Here is a 17765-nt window from a genome sequence, read left to right as displayed (position 1 = left end):
CTGGACTCTGCGTTTAAGCGGTCTCGAGACCTGAGACCAACGTTTCTTCCCTGACAGATGATCAGCGGACGAGAAAAAGACGGGCTCAATCGTCTGCGGGTGGGAGTGACGGTCTTTGGAAGACAAGCCCGCAACCACCGAGGAAACTTCTGTGCGCCTAACAAGGCCTGCCGAACCCTTAAGCCCTTCGACATTGCTTCTCCCCTGGGCATGGGAGCTTGCAAGAGGTCCCGGACTGGGAGGACGACTGGCTCGCACAGAAGAATCCTCACGCACCACACTGGCACTGACACTAGCACTTGGCACTGCACTGACACTAGCACTCGTCACAGCACTGGCACTAACTCCACCCACTGCACTCTTGACCTTAAGTTCCTTAACTTCGGCCATCAGAGACTTATGGTCACTTACCACTGACTCTACTTTATCGCCTAAGGCCTGAATAGCACGCAAAACAACAGACATATCAGGCGGAGGGCAAACAGTAGGTTCGGGGGTAGCCACTACAGGGGTAGGAAAAGGTAGGGGATCATGAGGTGAGGAAAACATTGAAGAGTGAGAAGAACTCCTCCTAACTCTACCTCTCTCTAACTTAGATGAATATTTTAAAAGACGGACAAATTCCAGTTCCGAAAGTCCGGCGCATTCCTCACATCGATTTTCTAACTGACAGGGCCTGTCCCTACAGTCAGAACAAGCGGTGTGAGGATCTACCGAGGCCTTCGGAATACGCCTATTGCAAGACCTACATCGTCTATGGGAGGGGGCTTGCGAAATGTCAGACATCTTGAATCCAAAGAGTTAGCCAAAGGGGTTTCCAAAATCAAGCAAAAGATCGTTAACCGTTAATCAGGACTATATAAAAGCTATCTAGCTAATATAAGAAGGTTTCCAGTAATGCGACAGCCGAAATCTGAGAGAATACTTCACCAATTAGCCGTGAACAAACTCGAAGATCATAAGCGTATCCCAGAACGTCTTGCCGGAAGCACGACAGAGGAATAATTGAGGAGGTGTCAACAAGAAGTACTTGAGTACCTGGCCACAGGTGGCGCTGGTAAGTACACCCCCTTCTAGTATTGTGATAGCTGGCGTATCCCTCCATAGAATTCTGTCGGGCAACGGAGTTGACAGCTACATGATTATCGGGTAAGTTTAATATTGAAAAAAACTTTTTTCTATGCGAACCAATTTCAGAACATGTAAACACACTCAGCTTATCTTGCCATCAGCTGATTTCAAGCAACCACTCTCGAGGATAGGCCCACATTAATAACTAGTAGTATTCTTAACAGTGTATATGTAAAGATAATGTTATTACGGATGTTGTTTTACTTATTGTAGTCTTAGAATTTCAAAATAAACAAAATAAAGCTGTTTCTATATCATGTATTTTCTACTCGATACCAAAAAGGAAAACACAACGAATGAACAAACGAACGCATTTACCCATCCAATTGATAACTAATGACCCTGACAGCTTCAAGTAATCAATGGTAATCTATAACATACAGCATTAATATTTGTGCTATATTTATTGTAAGATGCTTTGAATAAGTTTGCAAACTGCAAGTTGAAAGCCCAGCTGAGAACATGTAAACATTGTCAGCTGATTCAAGCTACCACTATCAAGGGTATGCGCACATATAAATAAAGAATATTCTTAATATAATTTCCAAACTCATTCAAACCATCTATTAATTACTTACAAATGATTCATATAGTTTACTAAAAACTATATGCTTAGTTAATTATCATTTGGATGTATAAATGCATTCGTTTGCTCGTTAATTCATTCATTCATTGTGATTGGTCATGAAATGTAAAAAAACATAATGGTTTCCCTTTTGGCTTCATATGTAGGGCAAATGTCATATAGAATCAGACTCATTTCGATTATTTTGAATTTCTAAGCATACATCAAGTAAAATAAAATTGTAATAAGATCTTTACATAACCAAAACCTAACTTACAGGCCTACATAGATGGTTTCATGATTTATACAACAGAAATTATATAAATCAAAATTTGCCTTCATTTTTATATTGTCAATTTAAAGGCCATTTTGTGCACAGATATTTACAATATTCACATTTATTTACTTATTCATTTACAAAATAACATAGTCTTGTATACGTTACCTTACAATTTTCTTTTATTTAAATGTAGGTAAAGTATTAGCAGTAGTTCCAAGATTACTCGCTAGTAATTTCTGTTTTGTGAGTGTCATCTAATTTAATTCCTTAACTATGTCATCCAAAGGTTAACAACTAAAGTGTGTTAATCTCAGCTCCTCGTTTTGATTTTACCCACATGTTTGCATATATGGTAGGTCTACAGCCTATAGAACTTGCTATAATTTTGCTTGATGCTTGATTTTATGCATTGGGAAACTTTTTGCGGATACAACGGATTATCACTGGTACCGGACAGGCGGACACCCCCTCCCCTGTTAGTCCGTTACTGCAAGGTTCTACTGTAATTTGTACTTTTCATAGCTATGCAAACCCGAATCCTTTAAATGGGGAGATGAATTTGATGCCAACTGGAATGGCCATTGAAGGAAGAAGTTCAACTTTAAGGAGTCAGGTTTGTATTGCTAGAAAAAATTAAAACTACAGTAACCTAAAATTTTTTATTGTTTCTACCAGTATACAAACTTTTCTCCCTTGAAATACGGACACTCACTGCTTGGTGGGTTGGAAGTCTCCCTAAAACTGACCTGGTTGGTTCTTTTTATTCCTTGGAAATGTCAGTCAGCCTAGTCAGATACTGGAGAAAACAAGACGATTCCCACAACTTTCTATCTCTCTCATGGTGATGTGTAAACTGATAGGGTCTGGCCTGTTCAAGATTAATTGTACATAGGCAACTGTGGAAACCCATCCCCCAATGGAAAATCAGATTAAAATAATATACCTGGTATGATAATCAATGAGATTGGTTCGTATAAATTACACCATCCACACCCTCGTTAGGGATGATTGGGAGATACTTATCTAAAATTAAAGAATGGAGCTCAGAAGTGTAACAGACCAGTATCAAGTCAGATCCAACAGGTAATATTGCAACCGCTTCATCCCAAGAGAAGGGATAGAAGAATGAAGTAGATAAGCTGGTCATTCCAGCATTCATTCAAGACTTACTTCTATAGTATATGTTACTATAGACAGGATGCTTCCTGCTCCAAGTGGGAGCTGGGCTAGCTGCACAACTACTTGAGCAGCCAACAGAGGACCTAGCAAGGGACTTGTGAGTCTATTCCTTAGGTAAAATTCTGTGAAGGTTATTTGCCGCTTACAAACCCATCTTCAACACCTGGCTGACTGAAAGGTTTCTCTTGAAGATTAAGGTGAGGACCATACCCATCACTTGGTGAGCTCTGGTCCTACCTAGTACCTCAACTCTCTCAGCAGTCAAGGTATATGCTGTACTTATCATTTCTTAGATGGTTTGATAATCTCCATTTTCCCTACACTATACGTGTACAAGGAATAGCAAACAAGCAGATTCTGTTTTGCTTATGTCATTGTCTGCTCATTTATATGTATACTGTCTTATTTCTTCGTAATGATTATGCTAGAATATGGATAAAATGTCCGACAATAAGCATCAAATGTATCCAGAAAAAGAAACAGAGGTAGTCGTATGTCTGTCCCGTTTATTGAGTACTGTACGTTTATATATTAAAATTTATATGTTATGATTCTGCTGCAACGATAACCATTTAGACCAAGAGTGTAAAATATGTCCAGAAAAAGAAGAAGACAAGAATGTTATTGACACTACTCTTGTGTAAATAAAAAACAGCATCACCCATTGCCAGTCAAATACATTCATCCTATTCATTTGCATGCTCGTTTATATATTCATAATTTTTGTGTTATGATTATGATGAAAGTTGCATAGTGTCAGAAATGATAACTAAGTAAGCCAAAACAGCAAATTTTGCCTAGAAGTAGAAGTTGATGAGAATATATTGTCCTTACTAATCTTATGTAAATAAAAAGTATTATGCCATGCTCGGTATCTATTGTCAATATATTGTGATTTTGCCCTTTTTTTACAGTTAGGCAGATATGCGAGAAATATTTAGCAAAAGGTAAGGAGGTGTATGTTGCGTTTATGGATCTGGAGAAAGCGTATGATAGAGTTGATAGGGAAGCAATGTGTAATGTGATAAGGTTATATGGAGTTGGTGGAAGGTTGTTGCAAGCAGTGAAAAGTTTCTACAAAGGTAGTAAAGCATGTGTTAGGATAGGAAATGAAGTGAGCGATTGGTTTCCGGTGAGAGTGGGGCTGAGACAGGGATGTGTGATGTCGCCGTGGTTGTTTAACTTGTATGTAGATGGAGTGGTGAGAGAGGTGAATCCTCGAGTGCTTGGACAAGAATTAAAACTGGTAGACGAGAATGACCATGAATGGGAGGTAAATCAGTTGTTGTTTGCGGATGATACTGTACTGGTTGCAGACACAGAAGAGAAGCTTGGCCGATTAGTGACAGAATTTGGAAGGGTGTGTGAGAGAAGGAAGTTGAGAGTTAATGTGGGTAAGAGTAAGGTTATGAGATGTACGAGAAGGGAAGGTGGTGCTAGGTTGAATGTCATGTTGAATGGAGAGTTACTTGAGGAGGTGGATCAGTTTAAGTACTTGGGGTCTGTTGTTGCAGCAAATGGTGGAGTGGAAGCAGATGTACGTCAGTGAGTGAATGAAGGTTGCAAAGTGTTGGGGGCAGTTAAGGAAGTAATAAAATATAGAGGGTTGGGCATGAATGTAAAGAGAATTCTGGCATGAATGTAAAGAGAATTCTGTATGAGAAAGTGATTGTACCAACTGTGATGTATGGATCAGAGTTGTGGGGAATGAAAGTGATGGAGAGACAGAAATTGAATGTGTTTGAGATGAAACGTCTAAGGAGTATGGCTGGTGTATCTCGAGTAGATAGGGTTAGGAACGAAGTAGTGAGGGTGAGAACGGGTGTAAGAAATGAGTTAGCAGCTAAAGTGGATATGAATGTGTTGAGGTGGTTTGGCCATGTTGAGAGAATGGAAAATGGCTGTCTGCTAAAGAAGGTGATGAATGCAAGAGTTGATGGGAGAAGTACAAGAGGAAGGCCAAGGTTTGGGTGGATGGATGGAGTAGAAAGCTCTGGGTGATAGGAGGATAGATGTGAGAGAGGCAAGAGAGCGTGCTAGAAATAGGAATGAATGGCAAGCGATTGTGACGCAGTTCCGGTAGGCCCTGTTGCTTCCTCCGGTGCCTTAGATGACCGCGGAGGTAGCAGCAGTAGGGGATTCAGCGTTATGAAGCTTCATCTGTGGTGTATAACGGGGGAGGGTGGGCTGTGGCACCCTAGCAGCACCAGCTGAACTCGGTTGAGTCCCTTGTTAGGCTAGAGGAACGTAGAGAGTAGAGGTCCCCTTTTTGTTTTTGTTTCATTTGTTGATGTTGGCTACCCCCCAAAATTGGGGGAAGTGCCTTGGTATATGTATGATTCATAGGTTGGTGTTTTTTTATGTTGCAAAATGTCCAGAATGCCAAAGAAGGTTGTATAGCAAAAAAAAAAAAGGCAAAAAATGCATAGAACTCGGTTTCTGGATTATGATGTCTTCCCCCAAAGAGATGATTCACCCTCAAAAACACGTCATTTGCTGATCCCCTATCTCTAGTACATCAAGTGCCTTTTTTGATGCCATGTCAAATGATTTTGAAGCTGCTGATTTAGAAAGCAGTGCTGAGAATGTCTTGGAAAAATCCTAGCCTGATATCTAACAAACTGAAATGTTCAGAGAAAAATTACTGTAACTTTTTTAACATTTAACCAATTCTTATCAAACATGAACAGACAGAAAATCAAATTGACTACAAATTGAATACTTATATTTATTAACAAGTATACATACTAATGTAGAATCAACCAATTTCTTAAAAAAAATATATTGAAGAGTTTTCTCACAACTTTAAATTTTCAGAGAAAAATTACAATTTGTCCTAAATTGTATTTTTCCTAGCTATACAAACCAGTAATCATTTAATATAGGAATTTGCTTCAGCGCAGCTGAAAATAGCTGAAGAGAAAGAAAACCAGGCAGTTGTGCTGATTGGTTGGTTGGCAGTATGGGGCAGAACTTAGCTCTCCCCCCTCTCCACCGCCAGCCCGCTTTCCTCATTCAAACGCTTTAGGCTCAATGTGGAACATGAGAGGGATGGTAGAGGCGGGCATTTATATTAAATGATAACAGGTTTGTATAGCTAGGAAAAATACAATTTAGGACAAAATGTCATTTGTTCCGACGCGGTATACAAACCTTGTAATCATTTAATATAGGAAGACTCACTGGTTGGTAGGAGGTCTGCCTTTTTTGCTTGTGAACGGCTAACTGCCCGGATATAGACCTGGTCTCGAAATCAAATGCATTCAATATGTTCCATAAATACACTTACTGTACAGTACACATTCTTACAAGTCTGTAGTGGAATCTACAGAACAAATTATAACTCCTAACATCAGAAATGAATACTAGTTAATAACTCACAATAAAAAAGAAATACTGACAAATTAAATAGCAATTTACCTTTGAGGAGAGTTGTGGCTGGTGTGAGGGAGACAAGAAGAGAGGGGAAGGAGGGGGGGGGGGGTTAGATACTTAGGACACTCTCCCTCCATGAGCATTTCTCCCTTGAATGATGTTAACTGCTACCAAATGAATCACTTCATTTATACTTCATGGACATTTGGTTGTCTTTTTTTTACACTATTACATTCAATTTTGAAATAAACTTATCTAGAGATGAATAATTTTGCTATTTCTTTAAAACAGCATAAAAATGGGGTAAAAATCGTATGAACACGGTATGAACACTACATGTGTAGAGTATGGGCATCGCTGGACTGATTTTGCATTAGTCTTATCAATACGTGTTCATAAAAAATGCACAGAGGGAAATTTTTCCCCGCAAACAGATACAAGGCTCGTATTCATAGCCACTGGTAAACCAAGGTACTACTGTAATGTACGTAGATTGTTTTTTTTACGCCAATCTTCTCGAATACTGCACCGAAAGAGGTCGGAAATTTAAATACTACTGTACTCTCTTTGAGGCCAATACAAAGCCACAAGTATCACCATGCTGTCCATTGATGCCCTAAACTTGTTTATCACCCAACAAATCATGTGAAACAGGGGAGGGGGGAAGAAATACAGATCTAGATTCGACTAGTCCTGTAACATGGCCTCCACTTTCATTGCTAGAGGATCTAGAGCTGATGAACAAAACACCTCTATTTTCTTGTTACGATACGTTTCAAGCAGGTCTACATTTGGACATCCTACCAATTTCAAATATCTAGACCTTCTTCCAGAAGAGGAGACCATTTGCTCTAAAGAATCTGCTTTTTTTTTTTTTTTTACTAACCTGCTAGGAAAAAGGATTACAGCTCTCAAATTTGTCTTAGTCAATAAACTTTCTTTATCCTGTAAAGGGATTCTGACTTGGTTCCCCCACTTCCAAATATATAAGCTAATGCTGTCTAGTCAAAAAATACCACTACCTAATACCCGAGACTCCTGAGCCTGAAGAGTTTTGAACACACATAGAGGTTCAAAGAAACTGATGTGAAGAATTGATTCTTGTGTTGTCCTCGGTCCCTACCAGTCTCATCCACGTCCAAACTACCAATGACATCCTTTTAAACTCTTCAAACAAAAGAAGAAAAACTGAATCATCCTCTCTAATGGAAAGACCAAAAATGAAATTAAAGCTATTATCATTCCCAAATAAAGAATCTTCTGAAATGAGATCAGAAGAGACTTCTCCAAACTGATCAGGATTCCCTACCTTTCCAGTAACCCGAGTATCCATTTCTGTTGATTTGGAATCCTTTCTAATGAAATGTTTTAAAATACGTGGCCAATCATCTAGGTATAAAAGCACCCTGATGCCCAAACCTTACTAATTTGGAGATGGGAGGCATAACCATAGTGGAGTGGTCCTGAGACCAAGGTCAAGCATTTTAATTCATAAATTTTCTCATTGTTTCCCAACCAAAAGAATTTCCTTAAATTTATATTAAAAGAAATGTGAAAGCAAGCTCTGTAAGGTCTATTGAAATCATCCAATCTCCTGTCCTTACGGGACCCCACCACTGTCAAGGGAATTTCCATCGAAAATTTGGTTTAAACTATAAACTTATTGAGATCCAAACCAACAAGCACCTGTCTCTATCCTTGCGAAGCTTTGGGGACTATGAATAACCAGTTGTGAAACCCAAGATGGTTTCATAACCTCTTACATAGCATTTTTTCTAGGAGTTTGCCAATCTGTAACTTCAAAATCAGGGCCTCTACTAAATGGGATAGACAACTTAGGAAGGGTATTGGTTTCTTAGATAAGGAAAGATTTGAGGTCTGAAGTAATTGATAGTTCTCCTTGATTTTGGACAGAAACTATGGTTCTGGTTGTAGGCTTTCCTAGACTAGATGTAAGTTTGAAAGCCTTCCTCCTACAGGAGAAAGTTGGAAAAGAACATCATTGTGTTCTTCTATAAGGTCTACCACCTCTGTATATATTTCAGCTGGAGTGTCTACTAGAGCAGAATTCTGGTGGCCTACTACTGTTACAAAACAAAGCCCTAGAATGAGACAAATCTAGACATGAAGGTCCTGGTTTATAGTAAGAAAATAGGGTAGTTCTAGAAAGCAACCTCAAAGAATCCCTCGGTACAGTCATACTTCTCTTCACGAAAGAATCTGCTTACAAAATTATCACGCTGCGAAACGAGATGTGAAAATTTTTCTGACTCACATTGTGAAAAATGTTTCATAAGAAAAGAGATTTGCCAGCCAGGACAAGAATAAAATAGTCACCCATTGAAAAATTTGAAAAAACGTGTTATTTACGCAATAGAAAATGTATCCCTCTATTGACAGGGTAACTATATTAGTACAGTACATATAGTACTGTATATTTTGTATATGTACACTATTTTACAGTATGTATTGAATTATTTTCAATTTATTATTGCATTATGTTCTGATAACTACTTAATTTACAGGTATTAACAGTTAGCTTAGGTATATTGAATGGTTCAAATGTATTTGGCTGTACAGTAACATTGTGGTTATACTGTAGCTTTATTATAAAATTTAACGTGGTGTTTTTGTAAGGTTTGGAACGAATTAGAAGATTTACGTGTAAAATGTGACACGTACCATGAAATTTTCACGAAACAAAAGCTACTCCAGAATGAATTAATTTTGTGTTGTGAGGCATCTCAGTATCTTAGAATCTAGTTGTGCAGTCACCTTATCAATCTCATTAACATCCAACACAGAACCCAGAATTTGGGAAAAAATCAAATGACTGCTTCTGAGCATCAGAAACCATTTCAACTTTATTTGAGCTATATTGTTCCCCATGTTTATTTGCAAAAGACACAAAGGCTGCCAAAGCCTCCTTAGTCCCATCTTGAAATAACCTTATCTGAAGTCAAATACTTCAAAATATTGTTTACATATTGACAACATGCAGACTTCTTTCATATTAGATTAAAAATAACCCCTAATATCGAATCAGCAAAAAGTATTTCCAGAATGCTCCTACTTTATCAAACTCAAACAATAATTCTCTAGTAAATCAGATTGTATATCTTGAATTTAAAAATTTTCTCTTAACCTTAATTATAGGTTCAAGAGAAGTAATTCCGCCTGAAATCATAGCTAGTTCATTTTATGTTTGGAACTTCAAACCTGATCAGCATCCATTTAAACATTTTTCTAAAAGCAAAATAGAAAAACTTTTGCATTCACCAAATCAATTATCCAAATAACAATACTGTCCCACAACACACAATCAATAAAGATCATGATAGCCCAGAAATATTTCCTTTGAACAATTTACATAATAACAACTAACAAATTTAGAACACATCCAAACTATACTAGATTAATTTTTTTTAATCTGGGACCAGGTTACAACTCCAATGAAGTTGGCATCAACGAGGTAGACATAGTGGTCGATGACCAGTGATTGTTGCCATTAGTCACCATATTGTGCATTTGTGAGCAAAGAGGTGTAGTCATCTTGATGGGAAGAGTTCAGGAAATTCTTTAGAGGTACTGTAGCTATAGGTCAGCTAGGAGAACAAAAGCAATATGAACATCTGGGGAGGCTCATAGAAACAATTATTATTATTATTACTAATTAAGCTACAACCATACCTGTAAAAGCAGGATGCTATAAGCCCAAGGACTCCAACAGGAATAATCTCCTGCTTGGTAGTTATAAGCAAAGTAACCTAGAGGTAAGATTCATGAAAATAATTGAGAAGATTAAACAATATATACATACATTTATATTCTACAAATGATCTCTAATTGGTTGAGTATCCTAATGATCTACCACAAACAGAAATCACCTTCATAAGCATTTCACATCCATAGATCTAAGATATTCCTTCTTTTCTATATAAAAAAAAATAAAGAAAAAATAGCAAAATAACTAATAAAAGTATTGTAAAATTACCAGCACTCTGAAGAAGAATCCAAGGCATCCGTTGAAGCTGCTTTGAAGAAATATCATAATCTTTGAGTGTGTGAATAGTTTCACTGATTATAGGATCAGCTATAAGAAAAAACTTGGGGAACTGAACTGTGGAAACAGCTTCATGACGAGTCATCCCAAACAAATTTTGAAGGTCTTCTAACACGCTTTCTCCGACAGGCAGCTATAATTTAAAAATGCAATTAATTTACTGATTATAAAAAGATATGGTACCATAGAAAATCCCAGAAAATTATTAAATCTAACAAATGTTCTTAAACACTGAAGACCTAGGTGATTATTTACAATCAAAACAAGATACTTATAAACAACTACAATATACTGTATACCATGCATATGCTGACATCACCTTCCTAAAAATTAATTTAAAAAAGCAAATTCCTTTTTTCATGTAAGCCCATGACTAAATATGCTAAAGACCAATTTCTGATTCATCAATTATACTATAGACAAGTTTTTGGTTTAAAAATTTCAGATAAACCTCTTTTATTTGACAAAGTGAATCTTAAGCAGACATACAGCTTTGTGCACAAAAATGTATCACTGAGCTCCAATAGCAACAGCATCCCTTATTGCAACATCACAAATTTTAAAGTAATTTTTATTTTTCCTAACTATGCAAACCTGGGACTTTTAATATGAGAATTGATTCAAACACAACTGGAACTCAGTAAATTAAAACTTATAACTAGGTGTTGGCAATAGCCGGCAGTTAGTGGTTGGCGTCAATACTGCTGGTCCACTGGAGTCCCTTTGCATCTGGGACTTTAAGGGGGAAGGTGAAGGCGATAAATTAAGTTACAGGCCTCAGGTTTGTATGATTATGAAAAATACAAATTATTTTTCAAATTTGTGATTTGTTCTTACATGAATACAAACTTCACCCTTTGAGATTCATGCTTAGGTGGGCGGAAGTCCCAGAATACCAAGTGACTGGCTAAAATCACAGGATTGCTATGCTCGGACTTGATAAGGTGAATAAAGTAGCATCCTAGATACCTCGCGAACCAGAGTCAAAAGTGGTTTGTTACACAGGGAGATTGGAGATTGGTGAAATGAATACTTCTACACTAGTGGTAATAGATATGCAGCCAGCCATAATTGGTGCTTACCTTTATCAGCGTCTGTCTAGCTCATAGGGTTCCAATCGAGGAAGGGAAGAAGAGAGGAGAAGGGGCCAGTGGGAAAAGCAATGGACCTTTCAGAGATAAATTTCTAAGGTATAGTACCTCCTTTTTATCGACCTGTCTAGCAAACCTAGAAGTGACCGCATTGCACTTCTTCAATATCTAGTTGGCCATCTGGTTAACCAAAAACTCGACCGCCTTAGCACCCAACAGGGTGACGTCCATAAATTGTTTCTTTTTCTCCAAATTAGAAGTTGCAACATGAAGCTAGGTAGGCCATGGTGCCTGACCAGTGATCTATCCAGGAGGTTGCTTGCAAGGTTGCCATGGCAGCAGCTTCCATGTTCCCAGCTTTCGTAGTCTTAAATGTGATCTGCTGGGAGGCCAACTTTTCTACCAAAATGCATCCGCCTTTAAAATGCCAGCAGCAGGATCTTGGAGGATTGACCTGCCTTCAAGGATTCCTTGTGAGCCGACACCTGCGAATCAACCTTGTCCAAGGACTCTTTCGCTAGCTTGGACCAAAGGAGTTTCAATCGCTGTCTAGATCCCTGGGGAACTATAGTCAATTTTTTTTAGCGAGGCAGATTTTCACCGACTCGCAGCGGTGCCCTATTAGCTCGGAAAAGTTTCCTGATCGCTGATTAGTTACATTTACCTTGTCCAACCAATTAGCGATCAGGAAACTTTCCAAGCTAAAAGGGCACAGATGCGAGTCGGTGCAAACTTGCCTCACTAAAAAAAATTGAATATAGGCATAGTTCATCTATAGTAGCCTTTCTGTCCTTAATAGGGGTCCTAGGAGCTTCATCAAGGCTGTTCATCTTCCTTATTAGGGAAAAGACCTTGAGGGGCACGACTCTTGACCTCTGCTTGGAATTTCATTTTGAAAGCATTATTGCATTCTAGAAAATTACGATAATTCAGATAATTAATTGAGCTTTAATAAAACATATACTGTATATGACTGTGTAAAGGATGACCCCATTTAAACGGCGAACCCCAAAAGTTCTTTGAAAAAAAAAAAAAAACGTTTTTATCATATACTCCATTGAATGGGCAGACGGCAATTTCAAGGCCAGCCTGTTACTACAATATGGCTATAAATATTTTATCACACATATAATCTTTATTCATAATAACACTTTACTAAAAACTCTTAGTATCACTGGTTATCACTTGCATGTGTAATTACTTTCGTTTGTTCGTCATGATCGGTGATGGAACGTAAACAAGAAATTTTCTGTTTTAGGCGGCGTTTTTAAGAAAACATGGCATTGGCATAAAATGGCTCTTATTTCATTTATGTTGAATTTCTAACCTATACACAGATGTGTAAATGCGTTCGTTTGTTCGTTATGGCGATGGAACGTAAACTACGCAATGAATTCGGTTTTAGGGGGAAGTGCCTTGGTATATGTATGTATGTATATATTCATATATATATATATATATATATATATATATATATATATATATATATATATATATATATATATATATATATATATATATATATATATATATATATATATATATATATATATATATATATATATATATATATATATACAGTATATAAATTATATAGGGCTACTATTTCTCTAACTCTAGCCCCTGAGGTTATAGCAAACAGGAAAATAACATTTTGGGTTAGATCCTTAAGACAACAATCTTCATTGTTCACAGTTGAAGCATAGTGTAGGACCTTGTCCAAGGACCATGAAATGAACTTCAGAGAAGCTGCAGGTCTAAGTCTAGCGCATGCCTTTGGGATCTTGTTAAAGATTTTGTCTGTCAGGTCCACTTGGAAGGCATATAGAAGAGGTCTAGTCAGGGCTGACTTACACATAGTTATCGTGTTGGCAGCCAGGCCTTGTTCATGAAGGTGGATGAAGGACAGACAGAAGTCTATTGAGATTTCTTTCGGTCTTTTTGCTTTAACGAAAGCAACCCACTTTTTCCAAGACGATTCATATTGTCTTCTGGTTGACTTTAACTTGTATTCTTCTAAGAATAGGTAGTAGGTTGGCCAGGGCACCAGCCGCCCGTTGAGATACTACCGCTTGAGAGTTAGGGGTCCTTTGATTGGCCAGACAGTACTACATTGATCCTTCTCTCTGGTTACGGCTCTTTCCCTTTGCCTACACAGACACTGAATAGTCTGGCCTATTCTTTACAGATTCTCCTCTGTCCTCATGCACCTGACAACACTGAGATTACCAAACAATTCTTCTTCACCCAAGGGGTTAACTATGGCAATGTAATTGTTCAGTGGCTACTTTCCTCTTGGTAAGGGTAGAAGAGAGACTTTAGCTATGGTAAGCAGCTCTTCTAGGAGAAGGACACTCCAAAATCAAACCATTGTTCTCTAGTGTTGGGTAGTGCTATAGCCTCTGTACCATGGTCTTCCACTGTCTTGGATTAGAGTTCTCTTGCTTGAGGGCACACTCGGGCACACTGTTCTATCTAGTTTCTCTTCCTCTTGTTTTGTTAAAGTTTTTATTGTTCTTATATAGGTAATATTTATTTCAATATTGTTACTATTCTTAAAATATTTTATTTTTCCTTGTTTCCTTTCCTCACTGGGCTATTTTCTCTGTTGGGGCCCCTGGGCTTATAGCATCCTGCTTTTCCAACTAGGGTTGTAGCTTAGCATTTAATAATAATAATAATAATAATAATAATAATAATAATAATAATAATAATAATAATAATAATACTGCCTTTTGAGATCCCAAATCTTTTCTTAACCGCTAAAGCGAGAAAATCATGAGATGAAGGTTTTGGGTTCTCTGTGATGAAGCAAAGACAGTCGACTTCTGAACCAGTTGAGATAGAGCTGGGTTTGGTAGAGGGACCAGCCTCAGCTTCAGTTCCATTACCAGAGGGAACCAGTTGCTCTTGGGCCACTTGGGGGCCACTAGAGCGGCCGTTCCCTTGAAGGATCTCAGCTTGTTGAGGACCTTCAGTAGGAGATTGGTTGGAGGGAACAGCTAAATCCGGGTCCATTCGTTACAATCGAGGGACATGGCATCCGTCGCCTCCGCCAGAGGGTCCTCGTATGGGGCTACATATCAACGTAGTTTCTTGTCGCTCATTGCGAAGAGGTTGATCTGCAGTTCCGGGACTCGTTCCAAGATGAAGGAGAATGCGTCTGCGTCTAGGGACCATTCTGACTCTATCGGCTTTAGCCTGGATAGAGCGTCCGCTGTCACATTGCGGAACCCTTGTAGGTGAGCTGCTGATAAGTGCCATTTCTTCTTTTTCGCTAAGCGAAAGATGGCTAATATCACATGGTTGATGTGGGGCGATCTCGAACCTTGTCGGTTCAGACATCTCACTAACACTTCGCTGTCCAAGATCAGCCTGATGTGACTGATCTGCGAGGGGAGAGTTTTTTCAACGTCAAGGGGACAGCCATGGCCTCCAGAATATTGATGTGAAAGGTCTTGAACAGAGATGACCAAGTCCTTTGGACTTTCCTTTGATGGGAGTGACCTCCCCATCCTACCGTCGAGGCATCCGTGAGGATGGTCACCAATGGTGGAGGTGGTTGCAAGGGCACGGTCCTCGTTAGGCTCTTGGCCTTCAACCACGGCTTGAGAAGTGATCGTAGTAAGGTCGGTATCGGTCTTTGTAGATCTCTTCGAGCGTTCGATGCGTATCTTCTCCAAACTCCTGACGCATCTTTCAGCTGTGCTCTTAGCACTGGGTCTGTTACTGCTGCAAACTGGAGAGACCCCAGTACTCTTTCCTGTTGGCGTCTTGAAATCCTATCGGATTTCAGTAGTCTCTTGACAGACCCCACGACCTCCCTCCTCTTCCCTGAGGGAATGGAGAGGCGGTGTGACATCAAGTTCCAATGGATTCCCAGCCATTGAAACTCTTGAGCTGGAGAGAGTCGAGACTTCTTGAAGTTGATCTTGAACCCCAGATGTTCCAGCAACTGGATCACTTTCTTGGATGCTGCCCACACCATCCAGTCGTCCAGGTACGCTGCTACCTGAACACCTTCTAGGCGTAGTTGTTGAACGACTGCGTCTGCAAGTTTCGTGAAGATCCTTGGGGCTATGTTTAGTCCGAAGGGCATGGCTCTGAAGACATACTTTTTCTTCTGTAACTTGAATCCTAGGTAGGAGGAGAGGGGGCGGCTGATTGGGAGGTGCCAGTAAGCATCTGCCAGGTCTATCGAGACTGTGTGCGCCCCTTTGGGTAACAGGGTCCTTATGTGTTGAAGGGTTAACATCCTGAACTTGCTGTTCTCTATGAACTAGTTGAGTGCCGACAAGTCCAGAATGACTCTGAGTTTGTCTGAGTCCTTCTTGGGAACACAAGAGTTCTAAGGTATATTTTTCTAATAAGGGGGTGGAGTGTTGGAATAATTGAGGAAATGATGGTGGAGACTTGTTCCATTTCCATCCTAGTCCATTCTTGATTAGGCTGTGGGCGCAAGGATCGAAGGTCCAACGATCCTGAAAGTGTTGGAGCCTCCCGCCTACCTGAAGCATCTCATTGCTTCGGTTGTCCGGAGGGTTTACCTCCTCGACCGCGTCCTCCCCTACCTCGTGAGGGATGTCTTGAGGAAACCCGTCTGGATCCTTTACCTTTCGGCCGAAAGGTAGTGGTTTGCCTCTCAAACCCAGGGTTGAATGCTGGTGACTGGGCAACCAGCTGTTGAGGCACCACTTGGAAGCTGGTATGTGGTTGAGCAACCACTTGGGGCACCGCGGTTATGGTGACAGTAGGATGTTGTTGGGCAGGCCGAGAGGGAAGTCTAGGCTTCTTCGTCTTCCTTTTAGGTTGGGGACCTGCATCCGGGGAAGACTTCCTCTTTGACGAGATGCCCCACTTCTGGAGAAGGTTCCTATAATCCATGGCGGCTTTCTCTACTACCTCTTTGACCGCTTCATTCGGGAAGAGGTCTTTACCCCAGATGTTGGAAGATATCAGCTTCCTGGGTTCGTGTTTCACTGTTGCTGCAGCGAACACAAACTCTATACAGGCTCTCCTAGCCTTCATGAAAGCGTACAGGTCCTTCACTAGGGTGGCCATATGCATTTTGGCCAGGACTATGAGCATGTCTGGGGTGCATTTTTGGCCTGCACAAATCTCTATGCAGTTCTGTAGGGATAAGGATGCAGCAAGTCTCTCTTTCGTCTCTTGTTCCCTACGCAAGAGAAAGTCAGATAGTTTAGGGAGATTTTTGCTGAACTGTCGTACCGCGATATCTGCATCCAGTTTCCCTACTGAGAAGGTTAGGTGGACTTCCTTCCATTCCTTCTCTTCCATGGGCAGGGCTAACGACAGAGGCCTACACTCCACTAGTGCAGGGCATGGTTTGCCTGCCTTCACTGCCTTGGCAACAGCAGGAGCAAGAAAGGTAGGGTGTTTCTTGCTCAAGGCGTACACTTTCGAGTTCGAATAACCCAACTTCTTCAGGCTGCTCGACAAGAGAGAGCCTGTGCCTTATCGTGGTCGAAAACCATGACCTCCTTTGGTTCCGTCTCCTCTTTTGGCGCTGGCTCATGCTTCAGTCGAATGAAGCAATCAAGGTAAGCATTGAAGCTTGGCTAGAACTGGATGTCATCTAAGGGGACGGCTCCCATCTTCTCAAGAGATGTAGAGCTTGCCGTTGGTAATCGGCATATAATCCGCGTGTCTCCAGGGATTCGTCTCAGAGCAGGGTGGGAGGTCTTGGACTCTAAGTGGCTTGAGCTCTTTTTCAAGCTTCTCTTCCCTTTCTTCGCCTTGCTTGCGAATTTTCTCCATCAGCGCCGTGATATGAGCCAAAACTGCCTAGCTCCTGCTGTCCAATGGAGGGGTCGGAGCAGAAGACGTAGAAGGTGTCGACTTCAGTGCCGGCACAGGCAGAAGGGATTCCGACTCAGCTTCATCTTCTTCTTCGGGAGGCAGAGTAGACTCCTCCTCGGGATCCTCAAAAGGAGATCCTTCTCAGTGTCCGAAGACACCTCAGACATCCTTTCCTCCTGGTGGAAGTCCATGCCTTGCAAAGCCTCACTGACGTCCGTCTCGATGGCAATCTGGACACAGGGAGGTCCAGGTCGTGTTGGG

General features: G+C 40.2%; 1 protein-coding gene across 1 annotated transcript in view; it reads right to left on the bottom strand.

Moving 5' to 3' along the window:
* Positions 1 to 17765, bottom strand: part of mTTF (mitochondrial transcription termination factor) — a 121460-nt gene that overhangs the window by 59089 nt on the left and 44606 nt on the right. The window contains exon 3 of the mRNA XM_068375449.1: positions 10525 to 10726. Coding sequence (XP_068231550.1) covers positions 10525 to 10726 — 202 coding nt within the window. The remainder of the gene's footprint in view (positions 1 to 10524; positions 10727 to 17765) is intronic.

This window comes from Palaemon carinicauda, chromosome 6 (genome assembly GCF_036898095.1).
Source record: "Palaemon carinicauda isolate YSFRI2023 chromosome 6, ASM3689809v2, whole genome shotgun sequence".
Classification (NCBI taxonomy): Eukaryota; Metazoa; Arthropoda; class Malacostraca; order Decapoda; family Palaemonidae; genus Palaemon; species Palaemon carinicauda.
Note: the sequence above shows the minus strand (reverse complement) of the source record. Positions and strands in the feature narration are given on the sequence as shown.